Source organism: Choloepus didactylus, chromosome 2, assembly GCF_015220235.1.
Source record: "Choloepus didactylus isolate mChoDid1 chromosome 2, mChoDid1.pri, whole genome shotgun sequence".
Classification (NCBI taxonomy): domain Eukaryota; kingdom Metazoa; phylum Chordata; class Mammalia; order Pilosa; family Megalonychidae; genus Choloepus; species Choloepus didactylus.
The window spans coordinates 133,269,396-133,286,921 of record NC_051308.1 but is presented as its reverse complement, the minus strand read 5'-3'; the positions used below and the strand labels follow the sequence as shown (position 1 = coordinate 133,286,921).

At 37.7% G+C, this 17,526-nt stretch overlaps 1 protein-coding gene across 5 annotated transcripts in view; it reads right to left on the bottom strand.

The window, feature by feature from the left end:
• Positions 1 to 730: 730 nt before the first annotated feature.
• VAV3 (vav guanine nucleotide exchange factor 3) overlaps positions 731 to 17,526 on the bottom strand; it is a 375,496-nt gene continuing 358,700 nt past the window's right edge. For 3 of the 5 annotated variants that reach the window (XM_037826494.1, XM_037826495.1, XM_037826496.1), the window contains 2 exons: positions 3,639 to 3,790; positions 731 to 2,953 (listed from right to left, as the gene is read on the bottom strand). In XM_037826494.1, coding sequence (XP_037682422.1) covers positions 2,912 to 2,953; positions 3,639 to 3,790 — 194 coding nt within the window. In that variant the 3' untranslated portion in view covers positions 731 to 2,911. Of the gene's footprint in view, positions 2,954 to 3,638; positions 3,791 to 5,945; positions 6,030 to 17,526 lie in introns of those variants that run through there. The other 2 variants (XM_037826497.1, XR_005215287.1) reach the window with 2 other exon arrangements.

Sequence of the window (17,526 nt, the reverse complement as noted above, 5' to 3'; positions counted from 1 at the left end):
TCAACAATTGTGATAAAATGTACAAATATGTTCATTTACGAGGGAGAACAAGCAAATGTCAACCTTGCAAGGTGTTAAAAATGGAGAGGCATTGGGGGAGGGATGCAATCAACATAAACCAGAGACTGTAACTAACAGAAAAAAAAATTTGAATCAAAATAGAGAAAAAAAAGTTCAATCTCTGACAATTTCTCTAGGCAATATCTGTTTTGGGGTAGGAATCGGGGGATGTTTCTGAATTCTGTGTTAATCATCAATTGTTTAATACACCATGTAGTATAAAATAGTTCTTCTTGGCTATGTGTCTTAGAATCATACCCAATCACCCTTGCCTCAGTTGCTACATCACATACAGTGTGTCAGTATAGGATTGTGATCAAGGGTGCAGGCTCTGGAGCCAGACTGCTCGGTCTGAACCCCAGCTCTGACACCTTGACTTTGGGCAAGCTGCAACCTCTCTGTGCCACAGTTTCTTTATCTGAAAAATGTAGATAATTTGGGGTTCTACCTCTTGAGGTTGCTGTAAATTAGTGCATAGAAAACATTTAGAACAGTGTGTGGGAGATAGTTAGCATGTCAATATGTGTTATTTGCAACTACTGAATTTATCTTCATAACTTATGCAGCAATCTTGAGCTGAACTTGATCAAAATCAGGGCTTCTATTCCCATGCTTATTATCTAGTGGCAGATAGGAGTTATGGAATCATTCAATGGAAAAACTCTTCAACTCTAGAGAAATCAATTTAATGCAGTAGTAACTATTTATTGTATCGACATATTTACAAAAATATTACAAAATGAGATACCACTCTGATTCACCATATTACACAAGGGCTGCATACAGGCAAGACAAAGTATATGGAAAAAACATTTACTTCTGTCTTTGGTATTAGAAATCTACACAAATTCGCAGCATTTAAAGTTTCCAATACAAAGTATTAAACACAGACGAAGAAGATGTAACCATGAAGAGGGGCTCTAACGTCCTCTGCTAGGAAACCCCCAACTCCATGAAATGCTACAGGAAGACCAAACACTATTTTTAAGGGAGGGACCCTATTTGTCAAATAAACAATACAAGCTATCATTCTATAGACAGGAGTGCTTCAATTTCTGTAGAGTTGCTCTCACCATAACATTTGGCTGACAGTAATAGACAAAACATTCCCAAGACATAGAGTCACAGATAAGACTTTATAGGAAAGAATCCACTCTAAGAGTATATACTCTGAGGGTATAACTCTACTGTACAGAACATTTTATAAAATACATTTTAGTGATCATTTACACATATACAAAAACTTAACTGGTTTTAGCAAATCATAATTTTTCTAAAACACAATCACAGTACATAATTCTGAGGTAAACGCCCTGAGAAGTCCCAGCCCAAGAGGGTCTCTAAGATGTGGGGAGATGCATCCACTGAACATCAGGTCTGGCCCTGAAGTGGGCTGTGTAGGGGGCAGGCCCACCTACCTCCTCTCAGAGATGATGCAGAATTTCAGAACTGAATGCTCCTAGTTTGCTCTATCAAGTTAATGTTTCCAGTGTTTTCTTCTCTTTTTTAAAAAACAACACTCTTCAAATCCTGTCAGGACATGACTTCTGCTATGGAAAAAATACGTAATCAGGAAAAGGCCAAGTTCTTATCTTAACTTGACTGCCTTGACTGGGGACTTTGTATCCCATATTTCAACTCCTCACATAAAAAAGGGAAGGCTCGGGAAGATGTATGCACTGTGAAACTCATCTTCCCACCAGTTAAAACTCACCCACAAAGGGCCTGCAGATGGGGAGATTCTCACAGGGAGGCTGGAAGCCCACAGTGTACAAGACCTGAAAAGTCTGGTGACCTCCCTTCTGTCCCAGAAATGCATAAAGGACCCAGCTGTGCTTGCCTTCCAAAATCCTCATCGTAGTTCTTTGTGCTATGTAAATGCTCCAGGAAAACGTAGGAATCAGCAAACCTGTCCCAGGTCTTTTTTGGGGGGAGGAAAAGGTATGTGTTGATAAATATTGCTGCTATAAAAGGACTTATTATAAATTATAGCCCTTGATCTGTTGCTGTAAACAATGCCACCTTATTCAGCGTACTTGCAACTACCCTTAATATAGCAAGCTAAGATTATTTCATAATAGTGAATTACTACATTCCCAAAATCACCCTAGGAAATCATGAAAGTTTTCAGGATTTAATAAGAAGACTCTCTCTTTGATGTGCTGTTTTCTTCTTTCTCTATAGAAAGTTTATGAATATAATCAGGATATCAAATGCATAATTAAAACCTCTCTGGGATATATCACTTATGAAGCAAACCTGAGCATTTGCCTCTTTGATTTACCACGAGGGACATCTGGGGGTAAAAGTGTTTGCCAGGCAATGAGTCAGTCTCCTTGCTAGGCAGTTTAAGACAGTAATGCTGGACCTTTCTGGTAAGTTGCCCAAATGATGAACTCTAATTTTTTTCCATGCTGGGAAAAGTAAAATTAAGCTTCTGGTTCTCTGTGTCATAAAAAATTTTGGTGAATTTTGGGAAGAAAGCATATATGCATTTAACATTTACTAGTGGCTGGCATTCATGGTGTCTGACCAGAAGAAGTAAAGAGAAACACGAACCAAGGTGTCTGCAGGGCTCTTTTGGGAAGACAAGCTTTTGGTTTTGCCCTGGTCCCTGACAATGACAGACCGGCAAGCTGTTTCTTGCACAGCTCCAGGCAAGCCATTAATCTGTCAGTATCAGCATCTTTAGAAATCCCAGCATTAACACTTAGGAAGGGAAAAGGAGGGAGGATGTTGAACAGCCAGAAATGCAGCTTTTTAACCACTTCAGTTCATCACAATGCTGTCCAGGTTCTTGTTTATCCCTTCTCTGAAATTTCTGGTACAGAGTGCAATGCTGGCTTGCAATTTATTCATCCTCTTCCACATATGTGGATGGAAACCAGCCCACCTAAAAAAGAAAAGCAACCAATATAGCAACATGACTTTGCATCTGGCACTTCAAAGGGTTCTACAAACAGCATTTCATTTTCTTAACACCCCAATTATGCTAGGGTTTAACGCCCATTATAGGAAGAAGACTGGTTTAACTGCTCTAGAAGCCTGAGTGAGTGATGGAAATGGAAGAATAAAACAGGCTTAGACAATGTTATAATCTGCTAGCACACAAATAAATATGTAAATTATATGTAATACAAGGATCTACTACATAACGATTCCTATTTCTGCTATGGAACAGGATGTGGAGACAGAAGTACTACGTCCCATTCCTTCCAATTTAGATTAGCAGCTTTTATAGATATTTTGAACTAGACATGAAGTTTATGCTCCAAGGCTGGCTTAGGGACTAAAACGGACTGAAATTTCCTGCTAACATCTCAACCCTTTTCCCAATAGGAAACCATCACAGTTGCCCAGAGTGAACATTATTTATCCCACTGTTGTATTCACTCAACACATTTTTATTGCGTGCCTAATAGCAGCAAGGGACAATACGAATGTCTGGGAGCTCGGGGTCCGAAGGTTGAAGGCTTCAAGCACAGAATAGGGGCTTCTCACCAACACCACAGTGGATGCCAACGACTGCCCAGTCCCCTTCATTCACATGCACAAACGCACTGAGAGGGACAACTCACCCTGCCATTCACTTCTCCTCTCCACCAGCCGTTCACACTCATCTTTGTGTAAATCTTCACCACATCTCCTTTCAACAAGGACAACTCTCGCATGTCTCTTGCACAGAAGTCGTACCGGGCAATGGCGATGCCCAGCACTTTTGGACTCAACACTGTAAAGACATGATGAGGAGTTAGAGTTGGTTTGCAGGTGGTCAACACCCATACGAACCTAATTAGATGAATGCTATAGATGCTATCAAAATGCACAGCCGTGATTTCATTACAGACTAGTGATAATGGCAGGGGAGCTGGAAAGCAGCAGCAGAACTGTTTCAACTCAGTCAGGTTTTAGTCAAGTTTAGTTTAGTTCATAACATTTAAAGAGTCATTGTTCTGTTTTCACACCCTTCCTAAGAGCTTTAAAAACAGAACTGGCTTTTGTGAAAACACTAGTTAATATCTTAAGTTGCTATGTAAGGAAATAGGTAGAATCTGAAGCAACTTTAACATAAAGTTCCTCTTAATGGCACAATAGACTATTTCTAACTAGAACCTCTGAGATAAAAGCTTTACATTTTTAGCTAATGTAAATCCCAAAGTAACCTCTTCAACTAATACTCAAAGCAACTAAATTTTTGCTCTGAAGGTCCCCTGTTGAGTCCACGTCTAGTAAAATGGCATTTTGTCCCCAGCTAGGTTCTTTTGTTAAAATTATTTGGGAATAAACTCAATTATTAATTTATATGTAATTTCATTTATATGAAGAAGCTTGAAGTGGGTTTCACAATAAGAACACACAAACAACATCCTTGTGTCTTTTTTTCTTTCCAACAGGTAGTCTTATGGAAAAACTTCTTTACCAAAGTATTTACTCCAAAACAAGATGCCAGGATGTTTATTTCCTGTATCAGAGTTGGTTTTGTTTGTTTGTTTGTTGTTTTGTTGTTTTTTGTTTGTTTGTTTTTTGGACAGTTTGAGAAGATCTAACTCACTCCCTACCCCCAACTGCTCTGCTTTGAGAGGAAAACTCTGTTGAGCTGCACCTGTTTGTTAGTTTGTTAGCATAACACATTTTATGCTAACTTCTCTACCTGTTGCTCTTTGGGGTTATAAAGTGTTTTCAGTAATATGTTCAGTGATTCTCAGAATCGGTCACCTGAGATTGGTGAGACTTTATAAACCTTAAATGGTAGCAGAACTTACGTATAAGTAAAAGAGACAAATGGGAAACAGCAAACATCTGCGTTTCCCCCGTTCTCTCTGCAGAGGCAGCGGCAGTTGGGAGCTGTGTTACATGGAAGGACCCGCCCACCTGGAGACGGGGAGCTCTGGCCTATTATCCATGGCTTTGTAATGGCAGAGATTTTTTAGTCCCCAAGTGTTGATCATAAGATAAACCTAAAGGCAATGCTGTAGATTTCAGAACTGTAAAGGGAGTAAAAATAGGTCATTTTATTTTACTGTACAGGACACAAACCACTTTAATAGTTTTCTTACTGAAAACTGTCCCATTACTGGGGCACTACTCTTAGAGCCGGTGCACATAAAAGCACCCCTGTGATAGAAAAACCCAATCATCAACTTAACTGCATGACCTTGCACAGGTCTCTAGATCCCTCTGGGCCACATTTTTCTCATCTATAAAATGAAAGGTTTGTATTAGACGACTTCTAAGGTCCTTCTAGTTTTAAATTCTATGATTCCATTGGGACCTACAGGTTAATTTTTAAAAATCTGTAAGAAAATATAACATTACCTAGCCATAATGTACTTCCCTAAATGCCATATAAACCACCATTTAACTCTCTGGCTAATGACAAAACTCAAAACCAAAATGCACGCACACCAACTGAAGAACTCTAGAATTGAGGAGCCCTAGTCATCCTTTCCAAGCATAAGTACTGAATTTTACTCTTATATTGCAGATAAGTTGGGATTTGGGCTCTACATATTTTCTTAATGGAAATAAACAATAGCTTTTCTCAGCTAAGATTTCTGATTCTCAAGAGAACTAATGATTTTGCAGTTATTCACCCCTCTTTATACTTCCAGCCCTATCCCTCTTCAACTTTTCTCCAAAAGATAAAATATAAAATGTTCAAGTGAAATACACAACACAAGCATACACACAAAAGAGAGGAGTGAAATGTCATGACAAACAATGATTTTAGGATAAGAGGAGAAGAAAATGCATGGTGGAAATGAAACTCTAGGGAATGTTTGTGAAGTGATGTATCTACATGAGAAGCCATACACAGAAGTAGGAATATTTTATTTGCAAACAGAAGCAAGTTGAAAAGACATATAAAAGCAGTAAAGTAGTACCTGACCAGAAAGGAGTAGAAGAAGGGGGGACAAAGCTGTAGTTTGGAGGAGTTACAAAAGAAAACCCACAGAACAAAGAAGGGGCTTAGAGAGAAAAAGAAAGAAAAAGAGAGAAGCAAAAGAACATTATTATTATTAGCAAAAATATCTCAATACAGCCATTTTGTAGTTTGTAATCAAAAGGAAATTGTTACGTCAAAGTTGGGATATAAAGCTTCACTTTCACTCACTGCTCTCCTATTACCATTTCTAAATGAAGAATAAGGCAAATATATATTTTTTCATTTTTATTGACATGAATTCTGCAGTTGAGAGCTATCTATCTCTTTACAGGAAAATACAGCAAACCTACTCCATGTACCACCTTTAAACCCCACCCATCCAAGGATGGCCTTCTATTCTCAAGATAATGCATAATTTTCACTCTGTTACATCAGTGGAAAAAGGGATTCTGTAAATACTTACTATGAAGTATATTTCACAGTAAAACTGATATAAAGTGAAAGTCTGTAGGATAGCACCAACGAAACATGCAGAGCCCATCGAAAATTCATGAAAATAACTCATACACTTTGTTAGGAAACACCCCTACCCCCACCCCCTCCAACCAAGCATGCATATGCCAGCTTATTTCTAATAGGGGAAAAACACAACTAGAAATAAAATGGAAATCACTCTAAATCTTATATCTGTTAATAAAAAAAAAAAGTATGTCTCCAAAAATTGTAAGAAATACAGAAAAATTATTTAGATTTGGATACTCAAAAATATTTCCCTTTAATTTTAGCAACAAGAGCTAACATTAATCAAATGCTTACGTGATTTTAGATACATACTCAATGTTTTACATTTATGTAAAGCTTTATATTCAATATTTCATTTAATCATCACAACAACTCTAAGAAGGAAGTACTAATATTATTTCCACTTTATATGTGAGAAAAACCTAGATTGAAACGCAGGCAGTGTGGCTTCAGGTTCCATGCTCTTAACTTGCATGACTCTGTATCCACCACTCTGCCTCAGGGGCCTCACAAGCAACTATAAAACTCCACCCACCTATGCCACGGTACCATAACAACAGTGAGGGAAGGCACAGCTATGTATTTTCTCCCAGTATTTACCCTCTCCTACTTATGTGTAATCAATTATTTCCCTGGGCTATACTCTCACAGAAAGAAGACTACATTTCCCAAACTTCCTTGCAGGCCAGTGTAGCTATATGACTAAGTTCTGGCCAATGGGATTTAAGCAAAAGTACTCAAAGGCAGCTTCTGGGACCTATCCTTAAAAGGCAGTTGGCACACACTCTTGTCCTTCCTTTTGGTTCTTTTTTCTACTCTGCTACCTGGAATGTGAGAGCTACCATCTCGGGCCACAAGATGGAAAGCCTTACTTTAAGCATGATGGAGCATAAGCTTGAAGGAACCTGGTCACTGTGAATTTTATGGAACAGGATCAGAGATGACCTCTCCCGCTACCCACCCACCCAAGCCATGGACTAACTGCTTCCAGGTTTATGTGAAAAACAAATAAATGACTATTCTGTTTAAACCAATAGTTCTGGGGTTTCTGTTACTTGCAGGTGAAGTTACTCTTAACTGATACAAAGAGATTTCTACACCCAAGGATGAGGTGAAGGTGGGCTTAGAAAACTGGGAATGAGTTCAAATAACCTTCCAATATATTCTGCCTCTTTCTAGGTCACTGCATTATTTGAGAGCCACAGAATTCTTCCGAAGTTAACTCTCTTGTCAGGAAGGGGTTCTAGGGATACCTAAGAATAGCAATAGCTTATTAATGGAAACCTGGATAACATCCAAGTGCACAGACCAGGATAAATGGAGGGAGTTCAGCTTTCTTGGAGCCACAGACCTTAGAACACTCATATACACACCGATGATTCACGACACTTTCTCATGAATGGCCTCTAGGTTTACTTTTAACTTACCATGAAGTATATCCTTATTGATAATCAAGGTTCAGTTCCATTCCATTGTATATTCTTCAGTAAATTTTGGTTTTTAAAATACAGTGGCATATGCCATCACAACTATTTTTACAATCTTTCCAATTCATCTATTGTCATGCAGTATCATTGGTACATTTTCATTTCCTTGAGATCATGATATATCCATTATTAGAGAAAGGATAACATGGTATCTCTAATTTAATGAAGTAAACGGCACACACCTCACTCTGCTATTGGCAGAAAATCTGATGCCAAGATTCCTATCCCTGTGAGAACCGAAAATTGGAAGCCCTCATTCTACACATTAATTCTGGTTACTGTTGGAATTTTCCCCTTGAACTGTTTTCTAAGTGCTCATCCTTAATTGTCCCTCTGGGACTATCTTATCCATAAGGTAATAACATGAAACTATATCTCTGCCAAATTTCTAAATTTAGGTAATTTAAGTCAGGAATCTGAAATATAACAAGGGATAAGTTCAACTCTAGAAGGATAAAATAAGAAATCTATGAAAACACAATTAAATGCAATTTAAATAATCTCAATAATAGGTGGATATATTTGCTCTGATAACCTGTCTGGGATCTTAAAATAGCAAACTTTCCTGAAGTAATGTGGGTAATGCATCATCAAAGGACTTGGATCTCTTTTGTCAAATACATAATATCAGTATGCTATCTCTGTCTCTTACTGAATACTGAAAGCATTATAAGGATTTGCATTCATTTCCAAGTAGCTAGAATTAGAAACTTCTTAAATATTATCTAAAATATTATACCCTAAATGGTGGTTGTTGCCATGGTTAGGCCTCTGTCCCTCTGTTGACCTCACTCTTAATGAACCTTTTTCCTTAATGAATGAAATGCATTCTTGAATGTGTCTTAGCTCCTTACCTGAATTCCATTGTGACTTCAAATGTCTTCATGGCACTGACATGAGGTACAGCTATTACCTATGAATTAAGTTGTCTAAAACCAAACCCATCATCTTCCTCCCTGTAATCCAGTTCACCTCCCACATTTTTGCTTTTTTCAGTGACTCCACTGTTCTCTTTGACAACTATCCTTGCAAATTCATTACACTGTTTGGCTCTTCCTGTTCATTCTCTAAGTAGACTGCCTTTTTCCACTGCAATAGGAAGTTTCACCCTCACAGAATTCTCAATTCCACCATCCCAATCCAGGTATTTATGTCATTTCTAAATTAAGGCAACTGACTCTCAATTGGTCTTCCTGCTTCTGTCTCTCTTTTCCATTCCATTCCAAATACTGCCTCCTGGCTAATTGCTCTAAAAATAGATACCATCATTCCATTTCCTAAATCATGAAAACAAAACTTTTCACCTGTAGGCCACAGTAATTCATACTCTGGTCCCATGCTGCCTTTCTAACCAATCTTCCCTAATCTTCCCAAATGAATTCTCTTCATCCAGGCTGGCTTTCTGCTACTGCCCAAGGCCCTCAGCTACGTTTCTAACTCAAACCTGCTCATTCTGGAATGCTGTTCCTTCACCTTACCTCCGTTAACTTGCCAGTGATACTCCTATGAGAACTGTGATTATTCCTGAGATACTGAACAGCTACTAAATGCTGTATGCCTTACGGCATAAGCCATGCTGTGTGCCTGAGGGATCATCTTAGGAGTTAAAGGTTAGTCAGTTTTGCCTGTCACCCAGTCTGTAGCTCTCAGCCAGACAGTTTAAAGTTTGGTAGGGATGATTTCTACCTTTCTACATATCATAACATGACTTAATGTTGTCATGCTTTCTGTATGTCAGTTTTTTCTGCCCTCAGGTCCTTAATTCTCTCTTGAGCTGGCAAAATAGTATTTGAATGCCTGGTACCTATGGAGACAAGCGTATCAGATAACATGTTTCCCTAGGAAAGTATGGGTTTAAATCTAGATGTAAGCAATATCGGAATAGGGTATTTGATAAGAAATATCTTTCAGAATGGTTTAACCTCTAAAATGTATTTACATCCATACTGAGGATATATCTGCCTATTTTCCACACACATATACAGAGACATGGTTTCTTCAACAAACTCCTGCTGCCATTCCAAGATGCCCCTCATGTAAGAATTATTGGTAGACGCATTTCCTGAAAAGATAATTAATACAGTCCAGTAATAGCAATAGTCAGATGGAACTACTGAGGTGATTCTCTTCTGGCCTCTTCCCTTCACAGCCTAACGTTGTAGATAGCCTGCCTCTGACATCACATTATTTTGAAAGCTTCTTGAGAAAAAGAACTCTTTTATTTATATTGTTATCCAGTCAGACAATATTAAATCAATGTTGAGATCTTTTCCAGTGATGTAATCATTTGCAAACTCTCTGCTTGAAATTTTTTTCATTGACGATCTCAGTGTTGAGAATTTTTCATTGAAGTAATAATTTGCAAACTTCTTGCTTTAGTTAAGGGCCTAATTTTTCTCCTTCCTCAAACACTTTTAACTCCATATTAGCACAGACAAAGGAAAGCCTGGCTCAGAGACACCATCACATTCAAGCAAGTCTTTCTGATTATTCTTTACGTGTTTGATCACTGAGCATTAGCAAATGAGTGGCTCACCCTTTAGTTCTTATTATTTCTTATTAGGAACTTTTAAGAGTAAATTCAAATATTATTTATCAACTTCTCCAAGTGAAACGAACAAAACCTGAAATACATAGTCTCTAATTGAAACAGAAGTTATGTGTTAAGTAAGTTGGGAATAGCAGTTACAGCATAGCCATAATCAACTGATTGGCCAATCATTAGTGAATTTGTTCATTACTGAGACTTGAGTGAACAGATAAAGCCACACAGGTGTGTTAATTAAAAAAAAAAAAAAAAGAACACAGTGTGTATAATAGAATAAAAAAACGTATCGGTGAATCGGTATCTGATGCCTACACTTTTCTTACCAAGGCTAATGAGCCATTATTGTAAGTAATATGTCCTGCCTTGATTAGGACACTGATGTTCATGAGCAAATGAAAAACTGCTCAAATTTTCAGTAACGTTTGAAATTTGTATACTGTAGAGTCCAAGCTCAATCAGCACTCTTGCTTAGGGGTATTGATTATCAAACCCTAAGGTACTTTTGAACTAGCAATTACCTATTACATGTGTAAGTGCAGATTATGCTAAGCATTTGCTAAGTATTCTTCTCTGGGATGGACATCAACTGAAATACAGTTTTCAGTTATAACAAATGCTTGTGTTCACACTCATTTATGTTACCCAAAGAAGTTGGTAAAAATACCAGGCGATTGGCCTGGTCCTATCAATCCAACGAGCGCTGAACGAGTTCATTACCCTGCGATGGCCTGGAGGTCTTTGCAAAGAACTTGTTCCTATATGGGGTGCTTTGATGAGCAGTCCAGGAGGTTCTTTTTTACCAAGATTGTCTACAGATGGACTGGCAGCAGAGAACATGCTGAGCATTTAATAAATGCTTAATTTAAAGCTGCAATCCTTAACCTGATTTTGTTTTAGAATTCAGGCATGTCTTCTTTCCAGATTCCCAGCAATATTCACATAGTATCAAATATCTGCTCCCCTGCCATTCCCACCCTCCCCAATACAAGAAACTAAAAGACCTCTGTTCAGTGTTTATTGTGTATTTTATAAATTGTCACTGAAAAACAAGAATAATTCAGATAGGTTTCATTTAATTGAATGTTTGCCTCTGGTTAAGTGGACAAATTACCTTTAACATGAAATTCGAAGATCTAACAAGGAAAACTTATGTCTAGAATGATTGGAAAAAATAAACAGCTACTTAGTATTCAGTGCCGCAAGGTACAAATATATAAGGCCATTAACAATAAAACAAAATGAGTATAAGGTCTTCCCCTATTGTTACAGAAAATTAGATCATTTCCCTTGCCTAGGAATTTCAGATTATTTGTAACCATCTCTAATTTGTCAAGATGTAAACTTGATTATAAATCCATATTCTTTAAAAATAATTTACAGACATTTATTACATAACTATTAATGTGCTAAGTACTGTGCCAGGTGCTACATGAGATATGACAAATATGACAGTGTCCTTGCCTTCAAAGGAGCACAGAAATTAGTGAAAGAGAGACACACATATAGAAATCATACAGTGATATGGAAATAATTCATTTTCAATCAAGAATGTTGAGACTAGACTTTGGACTCTACTGGTTCCCTTTAAATAACCCCAGGAAACTCCAATCTTCCAATTGCTCAGGCGGAAAACCTTAGCACCACACTTAAATACTCTCTTGCTGTTATGTCTCACATCCGATGTGTCAGAACATCCTGTTGGATCCCTTCAAAACATATCGCCTCATGGCTATGTGTTGGTCCAAGCCACCATCATCTATGGCCTGGATTACCATGGTAGCCAGCTAACTGGCCTCCCAGTTTCTACCTTTGATCCTCTCTCCAACATGGTCTTTTTTGAATATAAAAACCAGAATTATCTTGTTAAACCTTACAGTCAGACCAGGTCTCTCCTTTGCTTAAAACCATTCAATGGCTCTCCATTTCTTCTAGACTAAAGTCAAGTCCTAGAAGGCCTTTCAAGATCTGGCCTCCCTTACCTCTCTTCCCTTATTTCCTATTACTCTTCCTCCTGCTCCTTCTGCTCTAACTACATTGTGCATTTCGTCCACACTCCTTCCTTTGTACTGGCTGTTCCCTCTCTCACCTCCTTCAACCCTTTAGTCAAATATAACCTTCACAATTAGACCTACACTTATGTCCTATTCGGGGTTATGGACACACATCACTAGTGCCACACGGTACAGTTAGAAAACAGGGTTTACTGGGAAAATGACACACAAGTGCAGAAGTAGTCGAGTGCAAACAATCCTTCAAATTCTCATTGCTTGGGTCAGACACAGATGGTCTGCACTGCTCCATGGTCAAAATTCCAGCAGAGGGCTCTACATATTTATAGGGTATTTATGTGTCTTTATAATAATAGAAGTTTTCTGGACATACAAGTGGCCTTGTAAGAAAAGGGAGCCTCTAAAACCAGTGGCTGTTGTCAGCTTGTTCTACTGTTGAGCTAACTCAGAACTGCTGAACCAGATTTCTGCTACGCCTCCAGCTAAGTTTCTCAGCACTCAACCATCCCAGCTAAAACTGCGAGCCACCCCAGCACTCCTGAGTACCATTATCTCAATGCTTTTCAACAGTTCTTATCAACTCCTAACTCCTAGGGTCTCTCTTCACTAGCACATAAGTTTAACAAGAGAAAGGAATTTTGTCTGTTTGGATCACTACTGTATATTCCCAGCCCTTAGAACATTGTGTGCCCTGCAGTAGGCTTTCAGTAAAGATCCACTGAATGAATGAACACGGGGATCTATGGAGAGGGTTATTGGGAAGAACATAGTAACCTAAGAAGAGATGAGGAAAGAAGTTCTTGGATTCATTCAAGAATGGAGAATAGTGCCTTTGAGGATATTAACTGGAAAGAATGAGCTTTGAAGAGGAAACATCTGAGCCAACAAGTCAGGAGATATTGAAATATTCAGCCTAACACACTGGAGTACATCCATAGGAGGGTGGCCAGAATAGTGAGATGTTTGTCAACCAATTACATGAGAAGGGGTTCAATAATTTGAGGTAGCTTATTTAACAAGAGACAAATAAATAAATAAATAAATAAATAAATAAACAAATAAACAAATAAACAAATAAATAAATAAATGGTGGGGAAGGGAAAAGAGCATACAGAGGCTATCATGTATGGCCTCCAGAGTGTGCAGTATATTTATTTTGTATAGCTCTAGAGAGATGAACTAACTGGTAAGTAGCTATTCTAAGTCAAATTTTTGGATCAATATAAGAAAATAAATAAATTTGTTCAAAAATAAATTGCATGTTTTGTGTATTAGTAAACATAAAGTCACTTGAGTATTCAAGGCTGATGATAACTTCTCAGGAACGTTATAAAAGGTAATTACATGAAAAGGCCCCTAGCAGAGCTAATGTGGCAGTCTGAGGTGCCTAGATACAGGAAATATTCCCCCTGCAGTCCTATGTATTGTTTAGACATTGAGCTATACTGTATGAAACTCTTACAGAGTGTGTGTGATATAGTGTTTGGTGCAAGCAGATGCTCAATAAATGCTGGATGCATAAAGCAATGAATGAAGTATGGATGAATGAATGAATTGTGCATGAATGAATGAATGAATGAAAGGAAACCCTAGCTGACTCTTTACAAAACCTCTCATGATGTTAGGAGTAAAGAGAGTCACAGAGTTAAGACCACCTACATTCTTGCAGATTTGGAATTCAGTAGGGGAAGTTGCATATCAGTGGTATATGTCAAGAAAAGAGAGCTCTCAGTATTGATCTTCACAGCTAAGAGTCTGGTCCAATCTCTAGAAAGAAAAATGTAAATTCTTCTCAATTTAGATATATCTGCTCATTTTCCAGGCAAGAGAGACTGACTACAGAAATGAAAGCTTTGGATCTGGGTTGCCATCAGAGGGCCCTAGAGTCAATTAGAGAACATTATATATATTAACTGAGCTGAGATCAGTTTTTAATTTAGAATATAAGGTTATATGAGAGAGGGCAGCATGAAAGATGAGAAATACTAAGTATTTAAGGGTTGCTATTTGAACCTTGAAACATTTATTTCTTTTGAATAGCTTTGAATATGGTTATCTGAATCTTCAGAATTTATTTCTGCAAGCCACATTCTGAAGTGACCCCAGGTATTAGATACTAATTTTTACAGTTATCCTGCTCAGTATATAAAAAAAAAATACCTTTTACTAGCTAGTAAAGCTTTTGAAGTAAGTAAATAAAAAAGGGAAGCCCTGCATGACCTTATGATGAAGATGTACAACTGTGGTTGATCAGTTGCCCAAGAACTATAAATTCTGTGGACATAATAGGCATGTTTTTGGAAAAGAATATAAAAAATGTCAGCAATATGTTAGAACTAACTTAGCCCACGGAGTAGTATGCATACTGGGAAAGCTGAAACCCAGGAAATGGAAGTGAGAAACCAAAGACCCAATGAAAAGGAGGAGGACTTTTATGAATACATTAAAAACTGTCAAATGAGGCTAAGGCAACATTTCCCATTGGGTAATAATATGGGAGTGGAAGCAGCAGCAGCAGTAGTAAAAGCAGGAGCTAAAACATACAGCACTTCCCACGTGCCAGACATTGTTCCAAGTACTTCACAGATGCTAACTCTTTTAAGGCTCATAACATGAGTATTAAACATTATGAGATAGTGCTGCATGGTGAAATAAGTTAGGGAAATGCTGGGTAAAATAAAGCTAACCAAATTTCTTTGCTGCGGGTCTTCTCGATGCCTTTAAAACGCTGACATAAACTGTGATTTCCTAGAGGGGATTATATTATATAAGCAGCATTTTTTTATGTATCTGTTTGAAAACCTTTTCTTGGTGGTCCTGGCAGGGCTGGTGATTCATGAATACTCCATTAAAGATGTTAATCTAATGTATATGAAAGGGGGTTGAAAAATACAGTGTCCTGTTAATCATCAAATTATTGTATATCAGATAGGATCCTTAGGTTCTCTTATTCCATAGAAAATATTTTATTTTTCTATATTTTAATTTTCAGTATTTTTTCAGACATGGTCATGCAGGAGTTGCTTGGAAACCTGCATTGGCTAGAAGTGCTTGCTCTCCAGAAGACAGTGCATTTTACTGTCGGAAAGCTACAATCCATGGAAAATGCTTCATTACATTAAGGTAATGTTTCTTTTGTAATTCCCATCCATGGACTGCCCATTTGCCCTAATAATGCAAAATTGTCTTATAAAACTCTAAGTTACAAACACTGAAAGAAGAAAACATTAAATACGGAAGGAAAAATTAGAAAAAATTTAAAATTAATACTATCAAGTGTGATAAAGAATTTGACCTCAGCCCAAAGAGAGCCCTCGTCCCCTGGTAGGTCATCTCTAAACCCTTGGAATTAGTCTTGTGATAGGAGTGTCTTTGTTTTTCTTGGTTGGCCCCTCAGACCACACCTATAGCTTATGCGAAGGAGATGACTCCGGGTGGGGACTGGCCACACCAGAAAGACCAACCAAATGATTATAGGTTTGGGGCTTTGAGTCACATGATATCAGCCTGACCACAGAGGAAGTGAGGGAAGGAAAGTTGGAGATTGAGTTCAACCATGTGGCCGATGTTTCACTCAATCATGCCTATGTAAAGAAGCCTCAATAAAACTCCTGACACTGAAGCTTGAGTGAGCTTCCCTGGTTGGTAATACTCTTTGAATATTGTCATACTTGGATGCTAGGAGGGTAATACATCCCTGAGGACGATGAAAGCTTTGCATTTGGAACACTCCAAGGTGATGCCTTATACGCTTCTTCCTTTATCTGGTTCTAATTCATATCCTTTTGTATAATAAAACTTTAATCATAAATACAGTGCTTTCCTGAGTTTTTTTAGTTGTTCTAGCAAATTATCAAACCTGAGGGAGTCTATAGGGACCCCAAAATTTGTAGCCAGCTGGTCAGAAGTGAGGCTTGCCCAGGGTACCTCGAACTTGCAGCTGGTATCTAAAGTGAGGGCAGTCTTGTGGGGACTGTTGCCTCAGACTTTGCATTCTGGCAAACTCATCGAACAGAAAGAAGAAAAATTAGAATAAAGATGGAAAAATTCAGAGAAAAATTTATAATTAATACTATGGATATTAAAATAAATATTTAAGATTGACAGAATAAAATTAGATCATACCAAAACCAAATGCTGAATGACCAAGGAAAAGATGATGACGAAAGATTGAGGGTCAGATAAACAGATCAGAAAATGATAGATGAATATCAGTATATTAAATTATAAAGGCAAGAAGGTAAAAACTAAACTACATAGTTGTTTGAGATTAATTTGTAAGAAGGAGATAAATATTATTCCCTATTACAGTGTAATAAAACTAATTACTAATGATTAAGGTATGGTCAGGGAATTTCACAAAGCTGTATTATGTTGCATTGAGTTAATAAATAAAAATGATAAAATTCTCCAATTTCAAATTTCTGCCTAAACCATTGGCTGAAAATAAAGCTTAAGTACCTAGTAAAAGAATAACAGGAATAACTGGGTAGAAGGAAAGAGACCATACCTAGGTTCCAGCTCAGTTTCTATTTCTTTCTCCTGGACTTTTATATGGTCCCAATGAACCAGGAAACCTTCCGTCAATTTTTTAAGAATTGATGCAATATTTGTCACAATGTCAAAAGGAATATGCTGGTCTATGCTTTGTTTTAAAACCCACCCATCTTCCCATGCTTTTTCCAAATTCAACAACACTTAGCACCCTGATAACTTCTACATCTCCCATGTATCTAAGGTCAGAAAGGACCTTATTTAATCTTTTCTGAGCACCTTTTCCATGCAAGGTACTATGCAAAGTTCGATTTAAGCATGAGAAGCAAAGGGGCCTGGTCTCTGGGACTTCAAGAAGCAGTAAGACAGAAGAAATAATGAAACCTATATACAAGTGACTATAATTCTCTAATTACTGTATTCCATGTGAACTATGAAATGGAAGTGTTGATAATTAATAAAAATCTATCTTTAACCCAGGCCACTCTCCTTGGAGCCAACTGCCTAACGGACCTTTCA